Source organism: Ambystoma mexicanum, chromosome 2p (assembly GCF_040938575.1).
Source record: "Ambystoma mexicanum isolate Mex_15411 chromosome 2p, UKY_AmexF1_1, whole genome shotgun sequence".
Lineage (NCBI taxonomy): Eukaryota > Metazoa > Chordata > Amphibia > Caudata > Ambystomatidae > Ambystoma > Ambystoma mexicanum.
The window spans coordinates 664,727,376-664,740,281 of NC_090923.1; the positions used below are offsets into that span (position 1 = coordinate 664,727,376).

General features: G+C 50.6%; 1 protein-coding gene across 2 annotated transcripts in view; it reads left to right on the top strand.

Annotated features, from left to right (window-relative positions):
- Positions 1-3,329: 3,329 nt before the first annotated feature.
- Positions 3,330-12,906, top strand: part of NCCRP1 (NCCRP1, F-box associated domain containing) — a 61,187-nt gene continuing 51,610 nt past the window's right edge. The window contains exon 1 of one of the 2 annotated variants that reach the window (XM_069644238.1): positions 3,330-3,956. In XM_069644238.1, coding sequence (XP_069500339.1) covers positions 3,554-3,956 — 403 coding nt within the window. In that variant the 5' untranslated portion in view covers positions 3,330-3,553. The remainder of the gene's footprint in view (positions 3,957-12,906) is intronic. The other variant, XM_069644240.1, reaches the window with a different exon arrangement.

Here is a 12,906-nt window from a genome sequence, read left to right on the forward strand (position 1 = left end):
GATTTCCTACTGCAAACTACTCAGAACAGGTCCAGGGGGCAGAGGATGGCAATGGATTGTGTTTTTAAAGATGGCCGCCATGCTCTTTCCCGTTCCTGTGCGATGACGCTGTTTCCGGTTCCGCAATTTAATGGTGATCGCTAATAGCGGTGACCGCTATTTGCATGCAGCGTGAGGGCGGAGGTGCTATCTGCACTTTCGTCGAAGCCGGTAAGAGACTTTTTGGGGACTTTAGCTGCATGGCGGTAGGGTCATTACCAGCATGGCGCTATGCTCATGTCCGCGTACTCGTACGCTATTAGCACCCTCTTGCGAGGGCGGACACGTTAAGAGCGCCATGCCGGTAATTTGAGATTTTTAGCGCACAACGTGTAATGAGGCCCTTAGTGTCCATGTTACACGGGGGGGGGTGGAAGGTCAGATTGTCCATTTCAGACTCTTAGTATCTGAGCCCAGGTGTCTCCTTTTCTCCCCGTCTATCATCCTCAGTGACTGTGTCTCTGTTTTACAGACTCCAACTCTGTCTCAGTCTCTCAATGTCTGTCACAGTCACTCAGCTACAGGCTAAACCTCAACCAAACCCTCGTCACAGTCTCTCATTCAACAAGTCTCACAGTGTCTCTCTCTCTCTCTTCTCTCTCCCTCTTTCTCCCTGTCACACATACCCTGTTACCTCTCTGCATTGCTTCCTCTGTCGTCTCTTTTTCCCTGCATATGAACCTCTCTCTTTCTCTCTTGCTTGGTCCCCTCTCACTGGTGAGTGCGGTGCCAGGAGGGGTGGAAATGGTGCAAGCTAAGGCTGAGAATAACATAAATGCCTCATGGAGAGATTGTAAGGGGATGAAAGATGAACGCATAACATGTAATGTCATCTGTGAAGATCTTCTTTCTGCTTTGCTTTAACATCCCCCCTTAGCCTGCATAAGGATCTGTGCATGCGAGTTCTACATGACATAACTAGGGGCCTCACTTGGTTGGAGGGTTCGAGATAGGCGTGGAATGTAAGCTCTGTTATTAAGCATGAAACTTGCAGCCTGGCAAACACTGAGTAGAGGAGCTGCTTCATGTGTGCCAGGTGGAAACGGTGAGGCATTCAGGCTGCTCCAATGTGTTTCAGCCAGCAATGGGCATACACTGCATCTTCCGTACATCAGTTACACCGCGTTGTTTATATGAATGATGCTGCCCTGTTGCAATGCTGCTGGGTCTTGGTGCAGTAGCATATTTTGTATCTTGTAGCAAACGGTAGTTATCAAGCAGTACGTGCATGCCTTCCTAAACATGGGCTTCTATATCATCCACACCTATGGTGAGTTTTGGAGTGGGGTGATCCCAGTGCATGGCCCTGCAGTGATCGGATTGTTAGGGGTTACAGCATTCTGTTGCACAGCCATGGGTAACTGGGTTGTGTATCTATGTCTATGTGCTGCCAGAATAATGCTGCCTGCACTTAATGCAGGCCTCATTCCATTGGCAGAATAAGATAAGCCTCATTGCTCCTCAGCCAGAATTCCCCTGGGTCTGCATGCCACTGGTGCATTCCTGTCATTTGAATTCCTATCGGAGCACACCTGCTAAAACGCCCACCCTTTCTTGTTCTCACTTTCTTTCAAGGTTGGTACACACTTCTGAACCCTCAATCAGTGGTGGAAATTGACTTTTATTACTGGGCATCACACCTAGCGCTGATGTACATGGGGGAGGTGGGCCAGCATGGGGCGAGTTGGGGGGAGGTTATTTTAGTCACCATAAATATTTGCCCCTCAAAAGATGAATCATGAACACCTCGGAAACAGACCAATTTCTTCTAATGTTGTCAGCGAAGTACAAAATGGACACACCTATTAAACTCCACAAAAATGTGCATACATATTTCCTGTACAGTGCAAATTTGACATTTATTTTATTTTTTATTTATTTACTGTGCATTTGTAAGGCACTTATAAAGCAAATAAATTGCGTTTCAAAGCGCCCACAGGGCAACAGGGAGGGAACATGGGAATGAAATGAAAATATAACAAAGAAAAATAGAGGCGGCCCTACTGGGCCTTGGGTGCATTCAAAACATGCAAGTGTAGAGAGAGAGAGAAGGGAAGAGGGGGGAGAAGTGTTAGTAATAACACGGGGGGAAGTGCTGGGGGTAGCAGCTGTTAAGTGACTTGTGGTCAACTGCCAGTAAAATAGTAAGTGCCGGCCTGTGATAGCAGGATTTCAGAGCACTCCAGTTCGCACCCTCAAGTGGTCTCATGGGGAAGTGTCTTGCCTCTCATCCTATCGACCACGGTTCAAATCCTGGTCTCAATACAACTGCACAGCAGCATTTGAAAGCAAATGTAGAGTGCACATGGATTGCTCAGGATTGGGGGGCTGGATCTGGGGAGAAATGTTTTGCCGGATCCCAGATCCGGGAAGATCTGGCCCAATGACAGCACTGCCCACAATGCTATCTTCCCCATCCCCCTGCTGCCCTGTGCTTCCTCTCCTTTCCCCTTCTCCCCGCTGCTCTGCTCTCCCATCACCACGGGAAACCCTACTGCTGAGGGCCACCTCATCTCACTTATGGCCCCATGTTAGCCTTGTCCCTAATTCCTATCTGGGGATGAACAAACTGCTCCTGTGAATGCCAGCAGCATTGGTGTCCATGGCATGCACTACACGGTTGCTTTACTGCAGGTGGCATGCCTCGGTCTGCCTTTAGAACGCCTGCATTCTAGCTGTGGCGTTTAGACTGTGTGGGGTGTTTGGTTGGTACAGAGATCAAAGGCATTTTACGGCCCACCTGTAAAATGCTGCCTACGCTTGGGGCTTCGTGCCTCACCTGCCCCGAGAGCATTTTAGAAGTATGTATTCAGTCATCAGAGGTCGCAGCTCGCGTAATAACCGCCACTTGCTGACCAGGTCCTTCCGGGGCATGTTCTTTGAGCTGGGCAGGTCCTCTGTGCTGCTGACAGAAATGCATCCATATGCATTCAGGCACATATAGAGGCTGCATTCCTTAGTGTGGTGTCTCTGATCACAAAGTATGCATGCAGATTCTGCTAACTGCACCCTTTTGGATCCCTACAAATGTAAAATGCAAGAGAACCTGCAAAGGCCAACGCTTTGCCAATGCTTGTTTTCGCCCATGCACACTATCGCTCTGAAGCGACGCTATACAACAGGGAAATGCAACCTTTGGCTCCCCTGATATTTTTGTACACCTCTCATAAACCCTTTCCAGCATGGGCAATGGTGAGGGGGTCACAGTCCAACTCATCTGGCGACCCCAGGTGGCAGACCCCGGGCACTGCAGACCCCTTGGATACATAAACAGTCGCTTGATTTCCCTGACTCTTGGAATGCGAATGGGCAGTGTTTCGGCTTTAGAGGAGCCCCCGCCTGTGGTAGCGGTACTTCCTCCTTAAGAGAGAGAGCTCCACCTTTACTGGGCAGCGCCGTCGTGCGCAGGGTGGGGCACCGAGCAGGAATAAGGAGTGCGCCGCCCTGACTTGCTCTTATCTTTTAGGAAAGCTCCGAGAGCACCGACAGTCAGTTCTCTCGCCCTGTCTGCAGAATGAGTGCACCAGAGGGAGAGCCGCAGGGGGGCCGGCAGACCTGTTGGGAGACGGGGTGTGAGTCCGAGCAGGGAGAGGAGCCAGGAAGCTATGGAGAGAAGCAAGTGTGCGACAGAGGGAGCCAGCAACCTGTGCGTGAGAAAGGGCGGCAGCAGCCGCCTGTGCGTGAGAAAGGGGAGCAGGGTCCTGCGTGCAAGAAAGTGGAGAAGTCTGCGTGTGAGCAGAAAAAAGCTTCGGTGAGTGAAGAAGGGGAAGAGGGAGAGACTGACTGGAAACTCAAGTGTGAGCGCGCCTGGAAGCTGAGGGAAGACGGCATCCCCACACCAGAGAACCTAGACTGGAAAGACATCTACCACAAGAAGCCCTTCGGCAGAAACCTTCTAAAGAGCTCCAACCCCGAAGGTAAATATACCTCCACTGGCTGCCGCCCTCCACTCGCCCCTCACCCTAAAATACCTTTCCTTCCCTTCCCCGTGCCTGCTTCAATACTTGTAGCCCCCCTGAGCCTGCTTCCTTGCCTTTCTCTTGCCTCTGCTTGTCCCTGTCAATTATCTGCTGTAATCCTCCCTCCTCTCTTTCCTCTTTGTTTTCTTCTAACTGCCTGCTTCCTTCTCACTTCCTGCTTCCTGTTTCGTCTGCATGCTTCTCCTCTCAACACGCTTCCTCGATTCTTCTCTCTCCTCGCTTCTTCCACTGTTCTCCCTTCCTGCATCTTTCCAACTTCCTCCACTCTCCCCTCTGCCTGCTACCTTCTCTCTTCTCACTTCCCCCACTCTTCCCCCTGACTGCAACCTTCTCACTTCCTCCACTCTTCCCTCTGACCGCTACCTTCTTTCTTCCCCCTTCCTCCACTCTTCCCTCTGACTGATACCTTCTCTCTTCCCACTTCGCCCACTCTTCCCCCAGACTGTTACCTTCTCACTTTCTCCACTCTTCCCTCTGACTGATACCTTCTCTCTTTCTCCACTCTTCCCTCTGATTGCTACCTCCTCTCTTCTTACTTCCTCCACTCTTTCCTATGTCTGCTACCGTCTCTCTCCCTCCACTCTCCCCTCTGACTGCTACCTTCTCTCTTACGATGTCCTCCACTCTAACCTCTGACTGCTACCTTCTCCCTCCCTCCACTCTCCCCTCTGCCTGATACCTTCTCTCTTCCCACTTCCACCACTCTTTCCCTCTGACTGTTACTTTCTCTCTTCCCACTCTTCCCTCACTCTTCCCTCTGACTGCTACCTTCTGTCTTCCCACTTCCCCCACTCTTCCTCCAGACTGCTACCTTCTCACTTCCCCCACTCTTTCCTCTGACTGCTACCGTCTCTCTCCCTCCACTCTCCCCTCTGACTGCTACCTTCTCTCTTACCACATCCTCCACTCTTCCCTCTGACTGCTACTTTCTCTCTTCACACTTCCTGCACTCTTCTATCTGCTTGTTTCCTTCTCCCTTCCCACTTCCCCCATTCTTCCCTCTTGCTACTCCCTTCTCTCTTCTCACTTCCCACATGCCACTCTTCCTTCTGACTGCTACCTTCTCTCTTCCCACTTCCTCAACTCTTCCGTCTGACTGCTACCTTCTCTCTTCCCACTTCCTCCACTCCTATCCCTGCTTGCTTCCTTCTCCTTTCCCCCACTCTTCCCTCTGACTGCTACTTTCTCTCTTGCTCCACTCTTCCCTCTGACTGCTTCTTTCTCTCTTCCCATTTACTGCACTCTTCCTTCTGCTTGTTTCCTTCTTCCGTCCCACTTCCCCCCACTCTTCCCTCTTGCTACTCCCTTCTCTTTTCTCACTTCCCCCACGCCACACTTCCCTCTGACTTCTACCTTCTCTCTTCCACTTCCTCCACTCTTCCCTCTGACTGCTACCTTCTCTCTTCCACTTCCTCCACTCTTCCCTCTGACTGCTACCTTCTCTCTTCCCCTTCCTCCACTCTTCCCTATGACTGCTTCCTTCTCCCTTCCCAAATCCCCCACTCTTCCCTCCGACTGCTATCTTCTCACTTCCTCCACTATTCCCTCTGACTGCTACCTTCTCTCTTCCACTTCCTCAACTCTTCCCTCTGACTGCTACCTTCTCTCTCCCCCTTCCTCCACTCTTCCCTATGACTGCTTACTTCTCCCTTCCCACATCCCCCACTCTTCCCTCCGACTGCTACATTCTCGCATCTCACTTCCTCCACTCTTCCCTTTGATTGTTACATTCTCTCTTCTCACTTCCTCCACTCTTCCCTCTGACTGCTACTTTCTCTCTTCCTCCACTCTTCCCTCTGACTGCTACCATCTCTCTTCCCACTTCCCCCACTCTTCCCTCTGACTGCTACATTCTCTCTTCCCACTTCCTCCACTCCTCCATATGATTGCTACCTTCTCTCTTCTCACTTCCTCCACTCTTCCCTTTGATTGTTACATTCTCTCTTCTCACTCCCTCCACTCTTCCCTCTGACTGCTACATTCTCTCTTCCTCCACTCTTCCCTCTGACTGCTACCATCTCTCTTCCCACTTCCTCCACTCTTCCCTCTGACTGCTACCTTCTCTCTTCCCACTTCCTCCACTCCTCCATATGATTGCTACCTTCCCTCTTCTCACTTCCTCCACTCTTCCCTTTGATTGTTACATTCTCTCTTCTCACTTCCTCCACTCTTCCCTCTGACTGCTACTTTCTCTCTTCCTCCACTCTTCCCTTTGATTGTTACCTTCTCTCTTCCCACTTCCTCCACTCTTCCTTCTGACTGCTACTTTCTCTCTTTCCACTTCCTGCACTCTTCCCTCTGCTTGTTTCCTTCTCCCTTCCCACTTCCCCCACTCTTCCCTCTTGCTACTCCCTTCTCTCTTTGCACTTCCCCCACACCACTTTTCCCTCTGACTGCTACCTTCTCTCTTCCCACTTCCTCCACTCTTCCATCTGACTGCTACCTTCTCTCTTCCTCCACTCTTCTCCCTGCTTGCTTCCTTCTCCCTTCCCCCACTCTTCCCTCTGACTGCTACCTTCTCTTTTCCCACTTCCCCCACACTTCCCTCTGACTGCGACCGTCTCTCTTCTCACTACCCCACTCTTCTCCCTGCTTGCTTCCTTCTCCCTTCCCACTTCCCTCACTCTTCCCTCTGACTGCCACCTTCTTGATTCTCACTTCCTCCACTCTTCCCTCTGACTGCTACCTTCTCGCTTCCCACTTCCTCCACTCTTCCCTCTGACTGCTACCTTCTCGCTTCCCACTTCCTCCATTCTTCACTCTGACTGCAACCGTCTCTCTTCCCACTTCCTCCACTCTTCCCTCTGACTGCTACCTTCTCTCTTCCCACTTCCCCCACTCTTCAACCTGCTTGCTTCCTTCTCTCTTCCCACTTCCCCCACTCTTCCCTCTGACTGCGACCGTCTCTCTTCTCACTACCCCACTCTTCTCCCTGCTTGCTTCCTTCTCCCTTCCCATTTCCCTCACTCTTCCCTCTGACTGCTACTTTCTTGCTTCTAACTTCCTCCACTCTTCCCTCTGACTGCAACCGTCTCTCTTCCCGCTTCCTCCACTCTTCCCTCTGACTGCTACCTTCTCTCTTCCTACTTCCCCCACTCTTCTCTCTGCTTGCTTCCTTCTCCCTTCCCACTTCCCCACTCTTCCCTCTGACTGCTACCTTCTCTCGTCCCGCTTCCTCCACTCTTCAACCTGCTTGCTACCTTCTCTCTTCCCACTTCCCCCACTATTCACTCTGACTGCTACCTTCTCTATTCCCACTTCTTCCACTCTTCTCCCTGCTTGCTTCCTTCTCCCTTCCCACTTCCCCACTTTTCCATATGACTGCTACCTTCTCTCTTCCCTTTTTCCTCCACTCTTCCATCTGACTGCTACCTTCTCTCGTCCCACTTCCTCCACTCTTCAACCTGCTTGCTTCCTTCTCCCTTCCCATTTCCCTCACTCTTCCCTCTGACTGCTACTTTCTTGCTTCTCACTTCCTCCACTCTTCCATCTGACTGCTGCCTTCTCTCGTCCCACTTCCTCCACTCTTCTCCCTGCTTGCTTCCTTCTCCCTTCCCCCACTCTTCCCTCTGACAGCGACTGTCTCTCTTCCCACTTCCCCAGTCTTCACCTTACTTGCTTCCTTCTTGCTTCTCACTTCCTCCACTCTTTCCTCTGACTGCTACCTTCTCTCTTCTCACTTCCTCCACTCTTCCCTCTGAGTGCTCCCTTCTCTCTTCTCACTTCCCTCACGCTTGCCTCTTCCCACTTCATCCACTCTTCCCTCTGACTGCTACCTTCTCGCTTCCCACTTACTCCACTCTTCCTTCTGCCTGCATCTTTCACTCTTCCCATTTCCCCCACGCTCGCCTCTGCCTGCTTTCTTAACTCTTACCTGCCTGCATTTTTACTTCTCTGCGCCCCTAACCTGCTTTCCTCCTTCTCTCTCCCTCTAGCAGGAGTCCTTTGTTTTGCATTCCAGTGCCTGTAATTCTACTCGTGTAATCAAAAGAAATGCAAGGACTAGATTGCAGATCAGGGGAGCCACCACCACTGAAATACTGAGTGGGACACACAGGGTCGGACTGGGGCATACAACTCTCTCAGGCCCCAATAAAAAAGTGGCCCACAGTTGCAAATGGCTATTTATTCCTTTTGTAACACTGTTTGAATAGTACCCAAGGGGTCGTTTTTTGATAAAATGTGATGCAAATAGTACATCTTAAAGAATATTTAATCAGCAACACTGGTCAAAACGATTAGTGGTATAGTGAAGTAACTCATCAAACTGGCCCACATTGGCCAAAAAAGGCGCCCACTTGTGCCACAAAAAATGCGCCCACACCAGCAGTTTGCGTTTTTGGTTCGCCCATGGGCCTATTGCCCTATAGGCCAGTCCGAACCTGGGTACACATAGGGCCATAAGGTATGCGATGGGGCCTCAAGGGGCCACTTTTTTTTGTCAGGGCTGTGCAAAGACTACCATCTCTGCCCAACCTCTGATTTCCCCACGAGGGGAGCAGCTGTGCTGGATCCCCACCACCTTAGAGTATGACGTGAGAATGTCATTGGCTGGAGGGTGGTCAGGCCTTGGGGGGGGGGCCTTCTGTGATCCCTGGGTGTGGGGGAGGGTGGTCAGGCCTTGGGCGGGGGGGCCTTCTGTGATCCCTGGGTGTGGGTGAGGGTGGTCAGGCCTTGGGCGGGGGGGCCTTCTGTGATCCCTGGGTGTGGGGGAGGGTGGTCAGGCCTTGGGCGGGGGGCCTTCTGTGATCCCTGGGTGTGGGGGAGGGTGGTCAGGCCTTCGGCGGGGGCCTCCTGTGATCCCTGGGTGTGGGCGTGGATGCGTTGCGGGGGAAAGAGTCGAGTCAATTCCCCTCTGCTCATTCCTCAGATTCTGAAGGAAGACGGTTGCGCCAGGCACCAAAGCTTCGTGGAACTGCAGGCTCTCTCAAGCGAGGCTCGCTTGTAGGGACATGGGGGCTCGAACCCTCGTGCACTGAGGCTTGGCTCCTGTGGGAGTTCTCTGCATAGTCCAGCCTTTTTCTAACTTCTCTGAGTGAGCTGCACTTACCTGTGGCGAGTGCAGCTAGTTGCTCTTGGGCGGCCTACATCTCAAAGTCTACTTTAGGCCTGGAGGACCTTTTGATGGACTCATTCCTGCTCGTGTGTCATTTATTTGGGTGTGTTGTGCAGTAGTAGGCCTTGTGGACGGTGAGAAGTCCGAAGGTTCAGGCCTCATATTGATATAGTGCCCTGATTGTGTTATCAGTCGATGGCTTAAGTCCCCTGGGGTAGAGAGCGATCGGCAGGGTGTTCTCCGGTTGGTGGGACCCAGTGCCTTGGCACAGGTCCAGGTTTTTTGCATTATTGGACCTGTACCATATCCGTATTCCATTGTAAATGCAGAACTATAAGGACCAGAATGCACAGCAAATCTGAATTGGATGTGTTCCTCATTTAGGACATTGGACAACTTCAGCGGTCTATGGTATTTGCAGACCACTGTGCAGCGCAATGTTCAGAGCAAATAACCCAGAAGATCTATGTCCCCTGTGAGTGGTTAGTGGTGCACTCTGAGCTGCTTCTTTCTTTCTTTGCATTACGGCACTTGCAGCTTTGCATTTTTGTTATGTGAGCAAGTCTGCAACTGGCAAAATGCAAAGAAAGGGAGATGTGCCATTCTCACAGCTTGAGACCGCTGTAAACCATCCCGACGATTGGAAAACTCGCCTCATGTTATCATTATTTTAAAGAGGTAACACAGCTTATTAGGCATTACATTGATGACGTGTGCGGTGGTGCACGAGGAGTAGACTTTCTTTGCTTGTTAATCGAGCTACTAAAAGTGTGTATCGTTTTTTTTTCTGTCTCCAAAAGTGAATTATTGTACTCCAGGTTGCAGTGAAGATTTGGTGTTAAAGGTCCCGATGGCCCATCACAGTCTTGACACCATGAACATTAGCACTTTTGGAACTTTACGCACTTAAAGGGTCCCTTAAAATGAGTTTACCCATTTCCGCTTTCATACTGCCTGCCAGACAGCCCCTAAATGACACAAAGCTGTATATTACACCACTGATATCATTAGAAAGGTCATTCCGAGCACAGCAGGAAGCTTTTGCAGGGAGCCCTAGTCATGACCCCTCTGGACCTGAGACACAGCCACCTGACCAGGCAGGACCCTCTTACCAAGGTAAATGGAAGCAGTGTTGGGAGAAGCAGGGAGTCCGCTATCAGTGCACTGCTCTTAAAAAAACACGTTAAGAAGATGTGGAACTTAATGAAAATGATTAAACAGGAAAAAAGATAATTGCTGCGAGGTCCTGCTGTTAGTGGCACAACTCTCAGACACGTCAGCAGAGAAGGCAGTAATGCAAACGTTGGGGGAGGGGAGACAAAGAGCACCTTTCATAATTGAAGGGGCAGGCCCCTCTTAATCTGTTTGGTTATTGCATCAATGTTGCAGTAGAAATTCCAGGATCGGGAGAACACTTGGCCTGTGACAACTTGAAATCTTTGCACAGGGATCTCTGCGGGCGCCCTGACCTCTCACGACTCATTTTCGCATTCCTGCCTGCTTTTCTTCTCGTTCCTCTTTCAACTTCCTTCCCTCTTTCTCCCACGTGCTTTCCTGCTTCTTTCCCGCCCATCTACCTTCCCGGTCACTTGATGCTTTTCTTCTCACTTCTCTCTGACTAACTCCTTCCCAGGCTCCTTCCTTCCCTTCGCTTCCCCTTCTTATTTTTGTCTTCTTTTCTGTAGTCTTCAATTCTTCGCTCCCAGTGACCTGCCTGCTTCCTTCTTTTTCAGTCCCCTCACCTGCATGTTTGATTTCAGGGATTGGTGCAATTGGGCAATTTTTTGCTTTCGCCCATATTCCAAAAATTGCACACCAAAATTCACCAGGTGCACACAATTGGCCAAAACTGTTAATTTATGAAAAAGATAAGCCAATGCATTTGTGGTGAATAAAGTCAGCAGAGAATGCTTTGTTTTCATAACCTGCAGAATTTCACACAAAAGTCAGCAAAGTGACAGTTGCAGGAGATGTTCTCAGCACGCTAAGTTACAAGGTTTTGCCTTTTTGTTTTTTTATTTTTTTGTATTTTTTTGAGGAAATGTTATTTTGATAAGCACATATATAGTTGCAAAGAGTAGTTATGGCATTCCCACAAGAAAATGCCCTTTCATAGCTTTTGCACATTACATAATAAACCGCATGATGTTAGTGGGTGTCAATGTGTGTGTGTATAAACACACATGTTGCTGAAAGGAACAGAGGATTCATGGTTTAGGTGGGATAGTGCTGGGCTCCTACACTGTTGAGCAGACTGAGCATTAGGCGAGGTCCACCTTGAGTTCAGGAATGCTGGTGGTGCCTTTGATTTCAAGAGGTAAGAAGTTTTAGCGATTGGGAGGGAGAAGTAGCGAAAGAGAGAGAATGCGCAGGGTGCGTGAGGGAGGGAGACCTTCAGCACGATCCTAGCATGGAGTGTCTGAGGCGGGGAGCAGTGTGAGAAAGAAGCAGCCTGGTGGCGCAGGCGAGAACGGCTATTCAATGGCTCAATTTAACAAGCAATAGCAGGAATGTGCATAGAGATTAGTTGTACATAGAAAGCCAAGCACTGAGATGGTGGGCGAAAAGTGAGTGCGATTAAAGATGTTGTCAAGAGGGGCAAAGAAGCAAAGGTGTCGAGAGGAAGGTCCAGCAGTAGGCACTTAGTTTTAGGAGAAGATCTAGACCGAATGTTTAATTGTAGTTTTTGTCTCTCCATCAGTGACCAACTCTTAGAATGAGACACCTAGAGTTAAGAGTTGTTCTAGGAATGAGAGGCTTGGTGTTAAGGGCGACCCTGGGAAGGAGAGACCCAGGGTTAAGGGCGACTCTGGGAAGGAGAGGCCTAGCGTTAAGAGAGACTCTGGTAATGAGAGGCCTAGTGTTAAGGGCGCCTCTGGAAATGAGAGGCCCAGTGTTAAGGACGACTCTGGGAATGAGAGGCCCAGTGTTAAGGATGACTCTGGGAATGAGAGGCCCAGTGTTATGGGCCACTCTGGAAGGAGAGGCCCAGTGTTAAGGGCCTCTCTGGGGAGGAGAGGCCTAGTGTTAAGGGCGCCTCTGGAAAGGAGATGCCTAGTGTTAAGGGCGCCTCTGGAAATCAGAGGCCTAGTGTTAAGGACGACTCTGGGAAGGAGAGGCCTAGTGTTAAGGGCGCCTCTGTAAATGAGAGGTCCAGTGTTAAGGACGACTCTGGGAATGAGAGGCCCAGTGTTAAGGATGACTGGGAATGAGAGGCCCAGTGTTATGGGCGACTCTGGGAAGGAGAGGCCCAGTGTTAAGGACATCTCTGGGAAGGAGAGGCCTATTGTCAAGGGCGCCTCTGGAAATGAGAGGCCTAGTGTTAAGGAAGACCCTGGGAAGGAGAGGCCTAGTGTTAAGGGCGCCTCTGGAAATTAGAGGCCTAGTGTTAAGAACGACTCTGGGAATGAGAGGCCCAGTGTTAAGGATGACTCTGGGAAGGAGAGGCCCAGTGTTATGGGCGACTCTGGGAAGGAGAGGCCCAGTGTTAAGGGCATCTCTGGGAAGGAGAGGCCTAGTGTTAAAGGCTCCTCTGGAAATGAGAGGCCCAGTGTTAAGGACGACTCTGGGAAGGAGAGGCCTAGTGTTAAGGGCGCCTCTAGAAATGAGAGGCCCAGTGTTAAGGACGACTCTGGAAATGAGAGGCCCAGTGTTAAGGATGACTCTGGGAATGAGAGGCCCATTGTTATGGGCGACTCTTGGAAGGAGAGGCCTATTGTTAATGGAGACTCCGAGAACGAGAGCCCCAGTATTAAGGACGACTCTGGGAATGAGAGGCCTAGTGTTAAGGGCGCCTCTGGAAATGAGAGGCCCAGTGTTAAGGATGACTCT